This window comes from Indicator indicator, chromosome 13 (assembly GCF_027791375.1).
Source record: "Indicator indicator isolate 239-I01 chromosome 13, UM_Iind_1.1, whole genome shotgun sequence".
Classification (NCBI taxonomy): domain Eukaryota; kingdom Metazoa; phylum Chordata; class Aves; order Piciformes; family Indicatoridae; genus Indicator; species Indicator indicator.
Window position 1 is genome coordinate 16,442,431 of NC_072022.1, and position 16,547 is coordinate 16,458,977.

The 16,547-nt window shown below is 44.7% G+C and overlaps 1 protein-coding gene across 1 annotated transcript in view; it reads left to right on the forward strand.

Annotated features, from left to right (window-relative positions):
- The window catches only part of PID1 (phosphotyrosine interaction domain containing 1), a 46,207-nt gene extending 30,022 nt beyond the window's left edge, over positions 1-16,185 (forward strand). The window contains exon 2 of the mRNA XM_054386129.1: positions 15,709-16,185. Within this exon, the coding sequence (XP_054242104.1) occupies positions 15,709-16,185 (477 nt within the window). The remainder of the gene's footprint in view (positions 1-15,708) is intronic.
- Positions 16,186-16,547: the final 362 nt, after the last annotated feature.

The following is a 16,547-nucleotide window of genomic DNA, read 5'->3' on the forward strand; positions in this document are numbered from 1 at the left end:
GCGTACTGAATAAATGCGATAACATAAATGCACAATTACCTTAGCTAATAATCTAATAATACAACTATTATACACCTTATTATACACCTTAGCTTAGCCTATTTGCAGGAAAAGCACAGTGAAATGCAGAAGAAAACAGCATAAAAGAAAAGCAGTGGCTTCCCCACTCGTCTCACCGCCATCCCTGTGGGAAAAAAACCCAACACCCCAAAACCCCAGAACCCAGAAACAGCAACCAGAACAGGAAGCCTCTCATGTTGCAATCTGAACTTCAGTCCCTGTAATACTTTGCTCCAGCCAGCACTTTCATTTTGAAGCCGGCATGAGACACAGGATGGTTTGAACAGCAGCAGCAAACATGCAACATTCAACCCATGGCAGTTTTGTTTGTTAGTTGGGGGGGAGTGGGGGGTGGTGCGTTTGTTTGTTTGTTTTGTCAGGTCTCTGTGAACATTCCAGATTAGCATTGCAATCCAAGTCCTTTAATGCAAGTGGCCATGGACTGTGCAGCTGAAGAAGGTGAAGGAGTAGACATCAAAAAGGCTTCATCATTAAAAAACAGGAACTGCTTCAAATCGCAGAGATCAGTGTGCAAGAGACTGTGCTGGCTGCCACGTTTCTGCTTTTTGTGCTCTGTGACAGAGGCTGAAATTGTAATTGCTTTTTCTGCCTCACAAATGCTGGTGACTGAGTGCAAAGTGGATCAAAGCCCAGATCCCTTCCTCTTAGGCAATGGCTAGAAATAACTTCAGGGTAGTATGAACAGCTTCAGATAGATGTCCATATGACAACTTGGTATTCAAGCCATCAACCAGAGCCAGAGCTTTGCAATTGCTTCAAGTTGTTTTACTGGATATCTTATCTTGGTTGTGATAGATCAAGCAAAATCCTATCACAGGACCCAAAAGTTTTTGGAGAAGTCTTATGACTGCTGTTGCTGAGGAGAGGACTGTTTGTTTGCCCTTTGTAGTGCTTGCTAGCAAGAGGTACCTCGTGTGTTGCCAGGGACCTCGGCTCTCCCCTTGGTTTTCTCCTTGTCTTGGGTATCCTGACCAGCTTTTGTATTTTTTGTTTGTTTGTTTGTTTGTTCAAGCACGTGAAAAATCACATTTTCCTCTCAGCTGTTGCTCTTTTGCATGAAGTCATTCTGAGGGGAGCAGGGAAGAGCACTGCTGAGCTCTGCTGCCAGAACGCCCATTAAATTCATATGGGCTGACACCAAGCCCTGGAGAGTCCAAGGTCATTTTTGCTCTGTGACCTTGGTGAGTTCCTGCTGCCTGTTGCTTTGCTATCAGAGTTGGACACCAGTCTATCTTCTTTATTATTAAAGAAAAATAAATACACTCATTTCTTAGTAACTTGAAGCTAATAATTTCTTGGAACAGTGATAGCTCCTTTTAAGCAGAATTGACTGGGTCCTCAGAACAGGAGATTTTTGTGTTTCTGGCAGTGCTGTGGATGTGGTAATGTCCTTGAGGTGTGATTAGGGCTTTGTACATCTGAGTATCATCTGCTGAGAAGTGCATATGAAGCAGAAAAAAAAAAATGGAGTTCACAGAATCACAGAACTGTTTCGGTTGAAAAAGAAAGACCTCTAAGATCGAGTCTAACCTTCAGCCATTGAGTCCAACCTTCAACCTTCATGGCCATTAAACCATGTCCTGAAGTGCCATGTCCACACATTTCTTGAAGTTGCAAGAGTTTGCATTCCCTGCCAGGTTACAAGGTAATCAAGGAGGGTGACTGTACACTTACCTAAGTCAAGGTCTTTAAGTGTTATGAAACCTGCTGTGTGTGGCTTGAGCCTTCTACATGGAAGGATTTGTGTTAGTATTATGTTGATTCTTGCAGAATTTTTCCAGGCCTAAGATGGTGTTTCTGCCATCTGGCAAGGCCAAGAGCTTTATCTCCTTTTCCACACTGGCAGGACACCCTTGGATACAAATTTGTTTTCTGTTCTTTCACAGAGTGTGTGTTTACTTCATTTTCATTTCAAATAAAAGGAGGTGCCTGAAGGTGGCAGCTTAGCTGCTGGAATTTGAGACAAAACCTATCAGGATGAAATCTGTTCTTGCCATTGCATCCTTGATTTAATTAGTTCAAATGCAAGATCTTGGTCATACCAGACATTGTGTTGTGTAAGATTTAAGTGTTAGTTAGAAAGTATGATGGACATTATGTCTTCTTTGCCTAAGCCATTCTCCTTTTAAAACTAAACTCCAGAGCAGTTTCTGCTTTATCTATACCTATTGCTTCCAGACAGTTCATAGAGTTGTAGAATGGTAGGGGTTGGGAGGTTATTGAGTCCAACCCCCTGCCAAATCAGGATCACTTAGGGCAAGTCATACAGAAACACATCCAGACAGGTCTTGAAAGTCTCCAGGAAAGAAGACTCCATAACCTCTCTGGGCAGCCTGCTCCAGGGCTCCATCACCCTTACACTAAAGAAGTTTTTCCTCATGTTGAACTTCCTGTGTTCCATTTTGTATCCATTGCCGCTTGTCTTATCACAGAACACTGCTGGAAAGAGACTGGCACCTTCCTCTTGACACCCACCCTTCAGATATTTATAGACATTAATAAGATCTCTGCTCAGTCTTATCTTTTCCAGACTATAAACAGCCCCAGGTCTCTCAGCCTTCCCTCATCAGGTGTTCTGGTCCATTTATCATCTTTGTAGCCTCTGTTGGACACTCTCTAGTATATCTCTTTCCCTCTTGAACTGGGGAGCCCAGAACTGGGCACAATACTCCAGATGTGGTCTCACTAGGGCAGAGTAGAGGGGCAGAAGAACCACCCTGGACCTGCTGGCTACACTCTTCTTCATGCACCCCAGGATACCACTGGCCTTCTCAGCCTCAAGGACACATTGCTGTCCCATGGATAACTTATTGTCCACCAGGACTCCAAGGTCCTTCTCCAGGGAGGTGGTGGAGTCACCATCCCTGGAGGTATTTAAAAGACATGGGGATGTGGTGCTTTGGGACATGGTTTAGTGGTTGTGGTGGGATTATGAGCTCGAGGTGAGCAGCTAGATGTGATGATTTCAAAGGTCTCTTCCAACTGCAACAGTTCTATGATTCTGTTCATCACCTCCTCTTCTCAGCTCTGGCTCTGAGGCATACAGGGACATATAGGCAGCTGGTGTTTATGTTTTAATGACAGCTTGCTAAACGCTCCTTTGAGAAGAAAGGTGTTACTCATTGGGATTGTTCAGTAATACATCCATATGCCTACCACCCCCTGTTACAACAGCATAGCACCACTTTCTGCATGCAGACAGGCAGCAGTCGTTGTGCACTGATGAACAATGTGGCATCAAACTGGGATCAAAAAGGGGATCACACATATTACAGTGTACTACATTAATGCTTTTTCTGAGTGTTGGGAAGTCCATCCCCAGCAGGGCTGTGCTCTCACTAGTGCATGTTGTCTGACCCTGGAAGAACTGCCCTGCTCTGGCTGTGGCTGCTGGTTGCCCAGAGAAGTTGTGGGCACCTCATCCCTGGAAGTATTTAAGACCAGGCTGGATAAGGCTTTGAGCAACCTGGTCTATTGGGAGGTGTCCCTGCCCATGGCAAGGGGTTGGAGCTACATGATCTTTAAGGCCCCTTCCAACTCAAGCCATTTCTGTGATTTCTATAACCTGTCCTTGGTGCTTTTGTGAGGAGGGAGATGCACTTACCTTGCTAATGACAAAACATGAAGACATTATAATCTGTATTGTCTGCTGTACAGCTTGGGACTTAACTCTAATTCAGCTTTTTCTCCTTGCCAAGATAAAAGGTAATCAGGATCATAGAATCATAGAATTGTTTTGGTTGGAAAAGACCTCCAAGATCATTGCATCCAACTTTCAATGTAAACCCACTATGGCTATTAAACCATGTCCTGAAGTGCCAAGGAAACACTGTGGAGTAAGAGACACAGAGAGGGGTGTTGGATTTTTTTTTCTGGTGTTTTTTGATGAGTTTCTTCTGGAAGCAGTATATTTTCTCCTACATGAAATTTCCTCCCAGGAATAGCTAGACTGACCTGTTCAGGTTTGAAATTGAATGCTGCTTGTGGATTTGCACTGGTTTTGGCTCAACAGGAGACACCAGTTTATTTTGAAGAGAAGGCATGAGACAAAAAGAGTAAAAGGCTAAAGATAGATGACAGGGGACAACATAGTGTGTGCTTTTACTGTAAATTTCTACATTTTTAGCATAGAGTAAATCTAAAGGAAAGTCTCTGTTACCCAAAAGTCTGTTTTCTCTCTCTTGTCCTGTCATATCAAGCTCATGCATAATCAAACCTAAAATGTATGCTGTTTTCTGTCTAAAAGTATTTAAGCAATATAGCAACAGCTTTGGTAGAAAACAAGACTGTTAGGAGAGACTTAGCAAGGGCTCTAATTCTGTGAGTGGAAGTACAGCTCAGTCTCCTACCAGGCTCCCTAGGAGCAGGAGCATTTCAATTTTGCTTGCTGCAGCCTTGCTACAGAATTTTAAGAGGAGTAATGTCCTCATTTGTTAGTGCACACACCCACCTCTCTTGCCAAATTCCTGTCTGTGTTTCTAGAAACTGAAAGAGCAGTCAACTTTTCTTGAAATGCTCCACACGTGTTGCTGTCTCTGCTCTTTTGAAAATCTCTCTGTCAATATCTGAAAGCAGAGGGAGAGAGCACTCTAAACCCATGGGCTTTCTTGAAATGCCTGGAAATATTTGGTTCCTGCTGTTTGGGGAAGAGAAGCCTTCCCCTGTGGACAGTTTATTCCAGTCTTGGCCATTGCTTTGTCAGTCAGACCTTGCTGTCTTTCCTTTCTGTCTGAGACTGGAAAGTGCTGGAGAAAGTATTAAACACTCTTAATACTTAAGAAAGTATTAAGACTCTTAGTTTGGTATGATCGAGAACTGTTAAGCTCTCAATAAGATCTGCTTATTCTATTAAATAACTGCAGTAACAATATGGGAAATTGTAGGTGTGGTATGACGAAAAATGGCTAAGACTAAGTATTTACTCATTATAGAGCTGAGAAGCACCTTGTTAATGGAAAATGAGTAATTATATAGAAACCAATCATCAGACTGCTGAGATTTTTACTGGATATGTACTGCAGTCAGAAACCAGGGATGAGTGGAGATGCTGTTGTATTTCTTCTACCCTAACTTTTCCTGAAGCAGCATGGGCTGGTGAGAGTAGATGAATGTGATGCTCTGCAGGTTCAGTGATTTCTCTGAATCAGTATTGATCCCTCCCTTGAGTTCTGCTACTGTATCTTTATATTCTTCTATTCATGCAAATGCAGAAATCCTCCTCAAATGTAAGTTGGAGCCATTTTTCAAACCCAGATGGAACTTTTGTTTGAGAAATACAAGACTGGGCCCTTTTCATAATGTTATTGATTATTGTGTTTGTTACTGCAGGTATTTATTGTTGCATGAAAGCAGTCACTGTCAAGAAAAACAGCAAAGGGTTGATTTGCATCATAAGTAGTTTAGGGTTTTTTTTCCCTTTGATCCATAAAATTCCCACCAGTTTGTCCATCTCCACACAGATCAACAACAGGGCTGTTCACTATAGACTCTGTCTTTGCAAAGTCAACTTCAGGGCCAGTAGAAATTATGAAAATTAATTTTCTGCCCTTCATAAAAGCTAATAGCAGAGAGATGAACAGTGCCTATGAAGGGAGCTCCTAGAAATCTGTTCTACCACTGGTGAAGAATGATTGGGTCTGACCTGCAGCCCTCTGAGTTGTACTGCGGGCAAGCTGCTGTAATCAATGATCCAAATTGCATCAGTGATGAGTAGAGCTGCCCCCAGGGAAAAAGACCTTTGCCCCCCTCCTCTTCTATCCTCTAGAGTCCTCCACTTTGGAGTACTGCCTTCCAGGCTCTCCAAACCAAGGCTTGGTGTTTCCTTTTGTCTTGGCTAAGATTAGTACCATAGACTTCTCCATGTCTTGGAATTTGCACCAGGTGGTTGAGGACTGTGCCATCTGGCTGCTATGTAGATTCAGAGCTGACATGCATGCCAAGAGAACAGATTGGAAGCAATGCTGGGTTTTTGGAGAGGTGTGGAGGTGATGCCATGGTTAAATTGACCAGAAAAGAGGGAGGCTTTCTCTGCAGAAGACCTCTCACTGCCTGGGGAAACTCCCAGGAGACAAATCTCTCTGGAGGCCTGCCTGAGTACCCAGGTTACCAAAGGCTTAGAGGGGCTAGGGATCACTTTCACATATTTCTGCACTGGTTGGAAAGATGCTGACTGGATTGAAAGCGTGGGCAAGCCCCAAATCTATTGTGAAAATATGACCGGGGAGGGGGGGGGCACAGTGAAGCATAGCTTTGGAAATGAATGAAAAACTGTATGACACCATGCTCTTCCATCAGTATACTCTATGGGACATACTTGTTGCTTTAACATCTTTTGTTTAGTCTGCTATTATTTAGATATGGAGTTGAGTGGGAACTTAGAATGGTTAGAATATAATAGAGCATCATAAACTTTAGAGGCAGTGATGCTGTATCCTTTCTGTCTGTGCAGAGCTTGCACTGCTGCGGCCCTGATCCAGGAGTTGGTAATGCCAACAAACAAACCAAGGGCTCATTTGGCAGTAAAAAGAAATGTTTAACTCTTACTTTCTTTTTAATAATGTATCTAGTGCTTTCTATTAAGGTCCTATTTTCACTGGTACAATGTAAGGGCTCCATCCCACTGTAGGCACCCTTCAAATGAAACTTTTCATAGAACTGTAGAGTTATAGAGTGGTTTGGGTTGGAAGGGACCTTAAAGATCCTCCAGTTCCAACACCCCTGCCATGGGCAGGGACATCTTTCACTAGACCGGGTGGCTCAAGGCCCTGTCCAACTGGCCTTGAACACCTTCAGGGAGGGAGCATCCACAATCTCCCTGGGCAACCTGTTCCAGTGTCTCACCACCCTCACTGTGAAGAATTTCTTCATCATATCCAGTCTAAATCTCACCTCTTCCAGCTTCCTCTTCCAGCTTCAATCCATTCCCTCTTGTCCTATCACTGCAAGCCATTGTAAAGAGTCTTTTCCCAGCTTTCCTGTAGGCCCCCTTCAGGTACTGGAAGGCCTCTCTGGGTCTTTCTGGAGCCTTCTGTTCTCCAGGCTGCAACTCTTACAGCCTGTCCCCACAGGGGAGGTGCTCCAGCACCGTGATCATCTTCATGGCCTCCTCTGGACCCACTCCAACAATTTGATGTCCTTCTTGTGCTGGGGGCACCAGGACATGAAAAACTCAACTCATGGACTTATGTTGAGTTTTTCATCAACTGACACTCCCAAAGTCCTTCTCCTCAAGACTGGTCTCAATCCACTCCTCACAAAGCCTGTATTTGTGCTTGTGGTTGCCCCAACCCAGGTGCAGGACCTTGCATTTGGCTTTGATGAACTTAAGGTTGGCTCAGACTTACCTCTCTAGCCTGTCCAGATCCCTCTGGATGGGATCCCTTCCCTTCAGCATGTCAAACAGACTACACAGCTTGGTGTCATCTGCAAATTTACTGAAGGTGCACTCGATTCTGATGTCCACGTTGCTGGCAAAGATGTTAAACAGCACCGGTCCCAGTATCAGCTCCTGAGAGATGCCACTCATCACCAGTCTCCATTTTGGCATTGAGCCATTGACAGAACTCTTTCAGTGCAACCATCCAGCCAATTCCTTATCCAGTGAGTGGTCCACCCCTCAAGTCCAGGTTTTGCCAGTTTGGTGACCAGGATGTGACAGTGGAGATGCTGAAAGTTGTGAGAGCTGGAAAAGTCTCTGAGGGGTTTGCTGAGTCATGGAACTCATTTCACTTAGAGATAAACGAAGGAGACTAATGACTATGTACCTTAATAGGAGACTTTGCAGCTGCAGGTTTAGTTACATTTGTACGAGGGCTGATGTGTCTGACTTCCACTGATTTCTTCAGGGAATGCAGTTCTGTCAGTGGTGGTGGAGGCCAGCAAGGCTAATTGCTGCTGTTCCTGGGAGTCTCTTGTCTCTGTGGTTTGTTTCATAATTTTTGTTTGGTTGATTGATTGGTTGGTTGGGGTTTTTTTGAATGTTACTGGTTTTACAGCACCCATGGATAGGAAGAACTGAAATGGTTTAGTCATCATTATTTTTCTTTTGTTCTTCCTGCAATGTTGGCCTGACTCTTGAAATACAAACTCAATTTGTAGTCATCTTCAGTGGTCCATGAAGGTGGTTCCCTTCCCTTCTGCTCTTAATTTCAGGTGTTGTCAAGTTATGCCAGAAAGTAAGCCTGGTGGAGATGTCTGGTCTCCAGAAGCAAATGTCTTAGCAACACAGGCTTTCTTTGAAAAGGAAGAACTAAAGGAGAAACAGAAGGATCTCATGGGGAATGCTCAAAGAAGGGAACCTTGAGGACAGATCACTTAGCCATAAAAGATCCTGAAGAGTGTGTACTCTGCATGGCTTTCTGGGAGTACTTCTGTGCCCAGAGTCTTGGAGAATATGCAGAATGCACGTGCCTCAGTGGAAATGCTGGCCCAAGGCACATAGCCACTCCTGTACTCGGTCTCTGCATGCTCCGCTAAGTCCAACTGGAGAAGTTTTTGTAGGACTGGTGCCAAAGTGAGCTTTCTGTGGGTTGGAAAGGAAGGGGAATGAAGTAAAAGCTAACTGCCTGCTCCCTCCTCTGCTATGAGACAGCAGCAGTACAGAACCAAAAAAACTCTCTGAAACATGATGAGTTGTTTAATCAAATTTCCATGCTCGGTCTCAACCTCATGTAAATAATGAATGTGTAGGAAAAAGCCTTGTGTGTAACTTGAACATAAATGTTAGGGTAGATGTCTGTATCAGGGAGAGCATCATTATACAAACAGACCACTTTCTCAAAGTGAAAGTTTTGAGGTGGCAGAGCAGAAGTTTGGAGGGACTCTGTGTGAAGGAAGCTTCAAGTAATTGCAACTAGTGCCTGCTTTCTTCTCATCTCTCCTCACCCTGGGAAGACTCTTGAAGGACAATGGGAAATGAAATGGCTTAGCCAAGAATTAATTTCAACCCAGTGGTAACTGGGCACAGAGAAAGGAAGTTATATGAGGCAATGAAAGGAGGCAAAGGAGGGAAGTCATCTAAATAGCAATATAAAGAAAATACTTCAGAATGAAAGTAATCATCACCTTGTTGCAGGAGTGTGACAAGCAGCCCTGCCAAGGATACAATCGATGTATCTCTTCTTCCAGTTATGTCTTGCACTACAACACTTTACAACTGCTGTTAGAATTAAATTAATTTCTTGAGTTTTAAATAGTACAGCATAAATCCTCCAGTCACTCCAGAACCCAAGTTTCTGCGACTGCAAGCTAGCTGCAGTTCACCAGTTCCACTTGATTTCATTTCAGACTCATCCCTCCAAGCCAAGCCACAAACCCAGCTTCTTGCCCAGTGGAAAATGAAGTGCAGGAGGCTGTCCTTGCACTGCTAACAGGAGGCTGCAGGAAGCAGAGCTGGCTGTTGCTGAGGTTCTCTTTGGGCTCAGCCAGCCATCTTGCCAGGTAGGCAGACTCCTGGTGCCTGGGTATAAGTTAGGTGATCGTAGGTCTAATGGAGGACAGTAGTTTAATATCTGGGCTAGTTTATAAAGAGCCTTGTTGAGCAGCAACCTGATGTAATGAAAGATGAGGAGAGCTCTGCTCCTGTGGGCACACTGCAGAGGTTTTTGTCCTCTGCTCCCATACCCAAGCACCATCAGCAGGAGGCCTAGCAGAGCTCTGCTCTGGAAGGACTAGGGTTTTATTTGGCTGGAAGAGAACTCTGGGAGGGCCATTATGGATGATCTCCACCCTCCATCAGAAGCATACCTAAGATGCTGCCCCTGGCAGATGTGGGTCTGGACGTTGGGACACCCGACCTGGACCATGGTAACTTGTCTGCTCTGTCTCCCCCATGTTAAAGGGCTGTCCTAGGCTATCTCAGAAGCAGCAGTGACATTGGTAATATGTTTTTCTTTCTACTTGGGATGAGCATTTTTCAAGGAAAAGCATATCCACAGTGGCCCAGCTCTTTCTTTTCTGTCACCCACTACAGCTACCTGGAGGCACAAATGCTGTAAAACCTGGAAGAGTAATGATGAGTTAAAAATAACCAGAGCTCTTGTGTTCTTGAAAGAGATTTAGCTGAAGGATTGGCTTATATCCAAAGTGACTGTCCCCCTCTGTCATGTGACTCCTCACTTGTATGTGAACCCTTCCTAGGGTGAAGCTAAGGCAGGATCTGCTGCAGGGTCATGGTTGAGGAACACATGAGAAAATAAAGGCACCTGTGAAGGGCTGCTGTGAGTGTGGCTGTGGGGACAGATGGATGGATGGATAGACGGAAGGAGGAGCTACTGCTCAGTGGTTATTTTTCCCAAAAGAGTTCCTGAAGATGCAGAGAGCTGAATGCATTTCATGCTGGGCTTCTTCATTGCTTTTGTTTTCAAGGGGGAATTTTAGAACTGTTTTAAGACTTAGGTTCTGCTTTGTTCCCACTGAAGAAACCAGATACTGGCTGTGGACTTAACTGCTGAAGAGGTGCTGATGCCTCCAACTTTTTCTGGAGCTACTCCTTGATTCTTTCCTACTGATCTGTTGTTTTTCTTCCTCCTAAACCAGAGGGCAGCCATCAGGTTCAGTGGCTATTTTCCATAAAGTGATTGCCCAGCCCAGTCTGTTCTCCCTCTGAATTTTGTCTCCCAAATAAAACAGTTCTTCACATATTTCTGTAACCCACAGTGCTGCCTTCACTGGGTATCTGTGTGTGCTGAGGAGCCCTGTGGTTCCCACAAAGACCCTTGTCTTTGTGCTGTGAAGACTTGGGCTGGACAGCACACAGTGTGGGTGAGGAAAGAGTGACAACCAGAGGGGAAACTGCAGCCTTTTCCCTTAGCTGAGTTAGTTTGTTGAGTCTGACTTAAGCAAACATTACTTGAATGCAGTTGACAGTATTTGCTCAGTGATCCAGTGGAATGTCTGGGATATTTTTGTTTTTCCTCCAGAGCCAAAGAGCAGGTTTTGGCTCTGAATCCCAAAGCCACCAGCCTGAGGCAGAGTCTCTGCAGTAGGGGGTGAGAAGAGATGAGCTGCCCTGGCTGGCATGGAGCTTCCTCTGTCCCAAAAGCTGGGCCTGGTAATTGTTGCAAATGACTCTATAGCTCGGTTTGCTTTTACTGAAACATGTTCCATAACTGACTGAGCTGCCAGGCAGCCTGCTGCAGCCCTGACCTCCCCAGCTTCCCAGTGCTGGAAGCACTGCAGGCATAGTGCATGCTGTCATGGCCATCAAGCTCCCCACCAGCCACCTTCTTTCCTGGCAAGCTCTCCAAATGCTGCACTGTCTCCCAGCCCTGAGGGACCAGCAGAAACCCTGCCAGGTTGGCCAGGGCTCCTCTCAGAGAGTGTTTCTAAAGCTTTGTGAGGAGGGACAGGAGAGTATCGTGCTGTGTGAAGGGGAGGTGTTCCAGGCAGCAGTGGCCACAGGGAAACATGCCCTTTTAATCTTAGTTTTTCTGATATTTATTTGCTTGGTTTTGTCTCTGAACTGAAAAAGGCAACATTTGGCATACACCACCAACACATCTAATCCAGTCTTCTGATGCCTCTTGGAGGTACTTGAGGATATGGATTTGTATCCAGACAGCTTTGGACTTCACCAAGCCTGGTGCCTGGTGGTACGTCCAGCTGCTGCAGCTGCTGGAGCACAGGAAAGTCCAAGCATAGGTTCTCTGAGTAGCAGCTTCTTGCAGTGTTTTCCAGAACTGGTAATGATGTGAAGATGAAGCTTGCTTGGCTCTGGCCTTAACAATGTGTGCATGCAAACTGGATGAAGCTTGGGCTTTCTTGTGCTTGCGTGTGTATTTGTGTTGGTAACCCAGAGACCATCTGCATGTTTATCTGTGTGCCAGTGGCAATTCATAACAAGACAGGCATGTGTCCTCTCAAACCTGCCTTTGGCTGCTTCTTTCTTCAGGTCTCCTCTGTACTCTTCTTAAATATTTTGGCAAGTTTACTGAGTCCTTATACTGGTGCTTCTTGTCTGACAGTTTACTTGCTGACTGGAGGGTCAAGACATCTGCAGCCTGACACAGGCCCTTCCAATCAGGCTTTTGTTAACACTTCCCCTGAAGCTGCCACAGGAGAAATTCCCCTAATTTCAGGAAGAAAATGGCTTATTACCTCAACTTGCCTCAGGTTCAAGTGAGGAATGTGTTACTGTCTCAGATCAAACATAACCAGTTGCTGCAGACTAGATGTGAGACTAAAAGAGTATTTATTTTCAAACTCAGATGGACAAAAGAGACAGTCATCTATCACTGAGATCTGCATAAGAGTCGAGATCCTCTCAAGCATTCTCTGGTGACTGCAAATATGCTGAGTAAATACCTGCTGGCTCAAATTCAGTGCTCTGTTTTAATTTTTTAACTTTCATTGTTTGTTTTGTTGACAAAGACCTTCATTACCTGGTGTGAGAGAAATACTTGTACTAACAAAATAATAATTCTCTACATGGTCCTTTCATCACAGGCTTGCATAGTGAGAGAGCCCAGAGTCTTTGTGCATACATGTTCCTGTGCCAGACTCCCATGCCAAGAGAGCATCTGCCCCTTGTAATGTCATAATTATGGATCATTACAACTTGGATCTGCTTTCTTGGAGCACTAGTAGTCTATGGACCAGAGGGAAAAAAGGAGTTGATCCACCTAACTGAGCACCCAGCTGAGGCTTGTGGGTTAGGATCAGTATGGACTCAGGGTCCATGGGAGTAAGATCTGAAGTCAGATCAATGCATGCAGGATCCAAGCTGTTCTTTATCTCCTGTGAGCTGCAAGTAAACTCTTGACCTCTGGACTTGAAGGGTGGACCACTGGCTGGATAAGGAATTGGCTGGATGGCCTCATTCAAAGAGTTGTGGTCAACAACTCAATGAGACCAGTGACAAGTGGTGTCCCTCAGGAGTCAGTACTGGGACCAGTGCTGTTTAATGTCTTTGTCAGCCACATGGACAGTGGCATTGAGTGCACCTTCAGCAAGTTTGCTGATGACACCAAGCTGTGTAGTCTGGTTGGGAAGGGATGCCATCCAGAGGGACTTGGACAGGCTGGAGAGGTGGGCCCAAGCTCATGAAGTTCAACAAGGTGAAGTGCAGGGTCCTGCACCTGGGTTTGGGCAATCACAAGCACAAATACAGGCTGTGTGAGGAGTGGATTGAGACCAGTCTTGAGGAGAAGGACTTTGGGAGTGTCAGTTGATGAAAAACTCAACATGAGCCAGCAATGGTTGCTGGCAGCCCAGAAGGCCAACCATGTCTGCAGCAAAAGAAATGTGGCCAGCAGGATGAGGGAGGTGATTCTCCGCCTCTACTCTGCTCTCAGGAGACCCCACTTGGAGTACAGCATCCAGTTCTGGTATGCCCAGCATAAGGAGCGGGAGCTGGAGTGGAGTGGGTCCAGAGAAGGGCCAGGAAGATGATCACAGGGCTGGAGCACCTCCCCTATGGGGAGAGGCTGTGACAGCTGGGGCTGTTCAGCCTGCAGAAGAGAAGGCTCCCGGGAGACCTTAGAACAACCTTCCAGTACCTGATTTCAATATTTTCAGAGCAGTATGACTTTGGATCTATGTTGAAATACATGCCAGGATGTTCCACTTTGGTCTAGTGTGTGCTGTTTGTGTGTGTTGAGTCAGCATTGCAAGCTCTGAGGTTTTCTTTTAAGTTATTCTATGGGACGTAAAGGGACTCAGCTCTCATCACTAATAAAATAAAGCAGAATGCTGGTAGGTCTTGTTTTGTTAACTCTTCTAGTGCTGGTATTTTCCACTGTTAAAAAGAATATAAAGGTTTAAAATTTAAGATTTAACATACTCCCAGTGCAGAGCATGAATATTTATAGCCAAACAATAATACTGACTTCCCATTTTGAAATGGCATTGCTATGAAATTGCTTTTTTGGCAGGCGTAATTAAGCCACATGGACTTCCAATAATGTTCTGTAAGCTTTTTCCTTAATTATGGCTTAATTTAGATCTCTTGAGTTTAACAAAACCTATGAAGCTTGAAGCAAAATATTTTTCTTGTGGAAAATTTTGTTTACACGGAATACATATGCTGTGTTCCTTGTGGGTATGACTTTTTTGGTTTTATGTGTTTAAATGTGGAAATCCTGGTGGGTTTTTTTCCTTTGCATTTCTTAATGTAGCTGATACTCTGTGTTTAATTCAGCTTGTTGAAAAAACTAGTCTGAAAAGTGAGTTTCTCCCTCAAATGCCTGGAGTAAAATGCACATGAGGTTGTAAAACATCAAGCAAGAGGCACAAGATTCTGTCGCAAGCAGTCACTGCTGCAAAAGACAAATTAGAAAGAATTTTGCTTCTATGTCGTTGTTCTTAAATGCACCATTTTGATAGCAGCAATAAGCAGCACAATCTATGTCACTGTGCTGATGTGGTGCTGACCCTGTCTTTGCTAGAGAAAATCCCTTCTCCCAGAGAAACTGATCTTCTATTGGCAAGTGGAAGAAAGCCTCTTCAGCAGCTGCACAGACTTAGGGGAATGTTCCTGCAGAGGCTTAATACTGAATTTTGGTATGGACCTCTCCATGAACCTGATTCTTGGTGAACAGGATACTGTCAGGCCACCAAACCCACTTTGCTTTAGTGTGCAGATTGGATGGCAAGGTATTTACTCAGAAGAACTAGACAGAAAAACACAGAGATGATGTGATTAAACTGAAGTAGAGTTATTACTAGTTATTTTTAAATGCATGTTTTCTTAAATTGATGTAATAAATGTCTCAGCCCTGCTCAAAATGAACAGCTTTGAGTTATTCCTCACTTAATACTTATAAGCAGAAACAGCAGAAGTGGTGGAAAAACAGGGTCATTTGGAGGGAAAAAAACATTCCAACAGTTTAAAATCCTCAGCTGTGATCACACTTTTCTGACCCCCTACAGCTCTGCATTATCAAACCAAGAACATCTCAGTCTCCCTCATATTAATGTTTGAAGTTTGATACAAATAAGTCATCTGGGTAAACGAGAAAGGAAAACAAAAAGGTGGTTATCATCAGGGCTATCTGCAGCTGTTCCACTGGCACTGGGGAGCATGAGCTTAGAGGGACAGCCTGGGGTTTCAAAGCTGGGCTTATCTGGGGGAACTGGAGAGAGCCAGACCCCTTCAGCCTCAGAGATTGAACAGTTTTAACAGTGAGTTTGCATGGTGAAGTCAGCATCTGGAAAGCAATCTGAAAACTGTTTAACTGAATATGATGGGTAAATGGGAGTTTTGCAGGAGCAGGATGCTGCTGTTTTCCAGGTAAAGTTCCTTGGGATGGCAGAAAGCAGAAAGAAAAGAGGTCAGAGTGAGGCCAGTGTTGGTCTCTTCTCCCAAGTAACTAGTGATAGGACTAGAGGAAATGGGCTTAAGTGGTGCCAGAGGAGATTTAGGTTGGATGTTAAGAGAAAAAAAAAAAATCTCATTCCTGCAAGAGTGGCCAGGCATTGGAGTAGGCTGCCCAGGGAGGTGGTGGAGACATCCCTGGAGATGTTTAAGAGGTGTGTAGATGTGGTGCTTCAGGATATAGTTTAGTGGTTGTGGTAGCTGGGTTACAGTTGGACTCAATGATGTTTAAGGTCTTTTCCAACCTTAATGATTCTGCAATTCTAAGCCCCATCTGCTGGCTGTATTTCACCTGTCTTTGCTCTTTATTGCAGGTCACGTATTTGGGTAAGATTTCCACAACAGGGATGCAGTTTTTGTCAGGCTGCACAGAGAAACCAGTCATTGAGTTGTGGAAGAAGCACACGTTGGCCAGGGAGGATATTTACCCAGCTAATGCCCTGCTGGAAATTCGCCCTTTCCAAGTCTGGCTGCATCACCTGGACCTCAAAGGCGAGGCAACAGTGCACATGGATACCTTTCAGGTAGCACGGATAGCCTACTGCACTGCTGATCACAATGTCAGCCCAAACATCTTTGCTTGGGTCTATCGGGAGATCAACGATGACTTGTCCTACCAGATGGACTGCCATGCTGTAGAGTGTGAGAGCAAGCTGGAGGCCAAGAAGCTGGCCCATGCCATGATGGAGGCCTTTAAGAAGACTTTTCACAGCATGAAAAGCGATGGCCGGATCCGCAGGAACAGCTCCTCAGAGGAAGTATCTCATGAATTTGAATCTGACGATGGTTGACTGAACTCATCCGTGGTTCAGCAAGGGCAGAAGTAGCCTGGGGAACGCGAGCTGATAGATGAATAAGCAACAACTGAAACTGGGGAATCAAAGGACTGCCAAACACTTGTCTGACCAGCTTTTTAAATCTAAAGAGGAATTCAGTACCTACAGATACGCATCATTAAAGTCATTATATTACATCACAATCAGCTGCTGTTACAAAAGTCAGAACAAAGCTCCCTGCCTTGTCTCTCTCCCATCATGGTCTCTTTCTTGTTGCTGTAGTTCAGGTGCATACCGTCAAGTAGAGTCATTCCTATTTGGCTTAGAAGCCTGGTCAGGTTTCTAAGCTGCTCCTCTGGCATTCCAGGCTAGGGGCT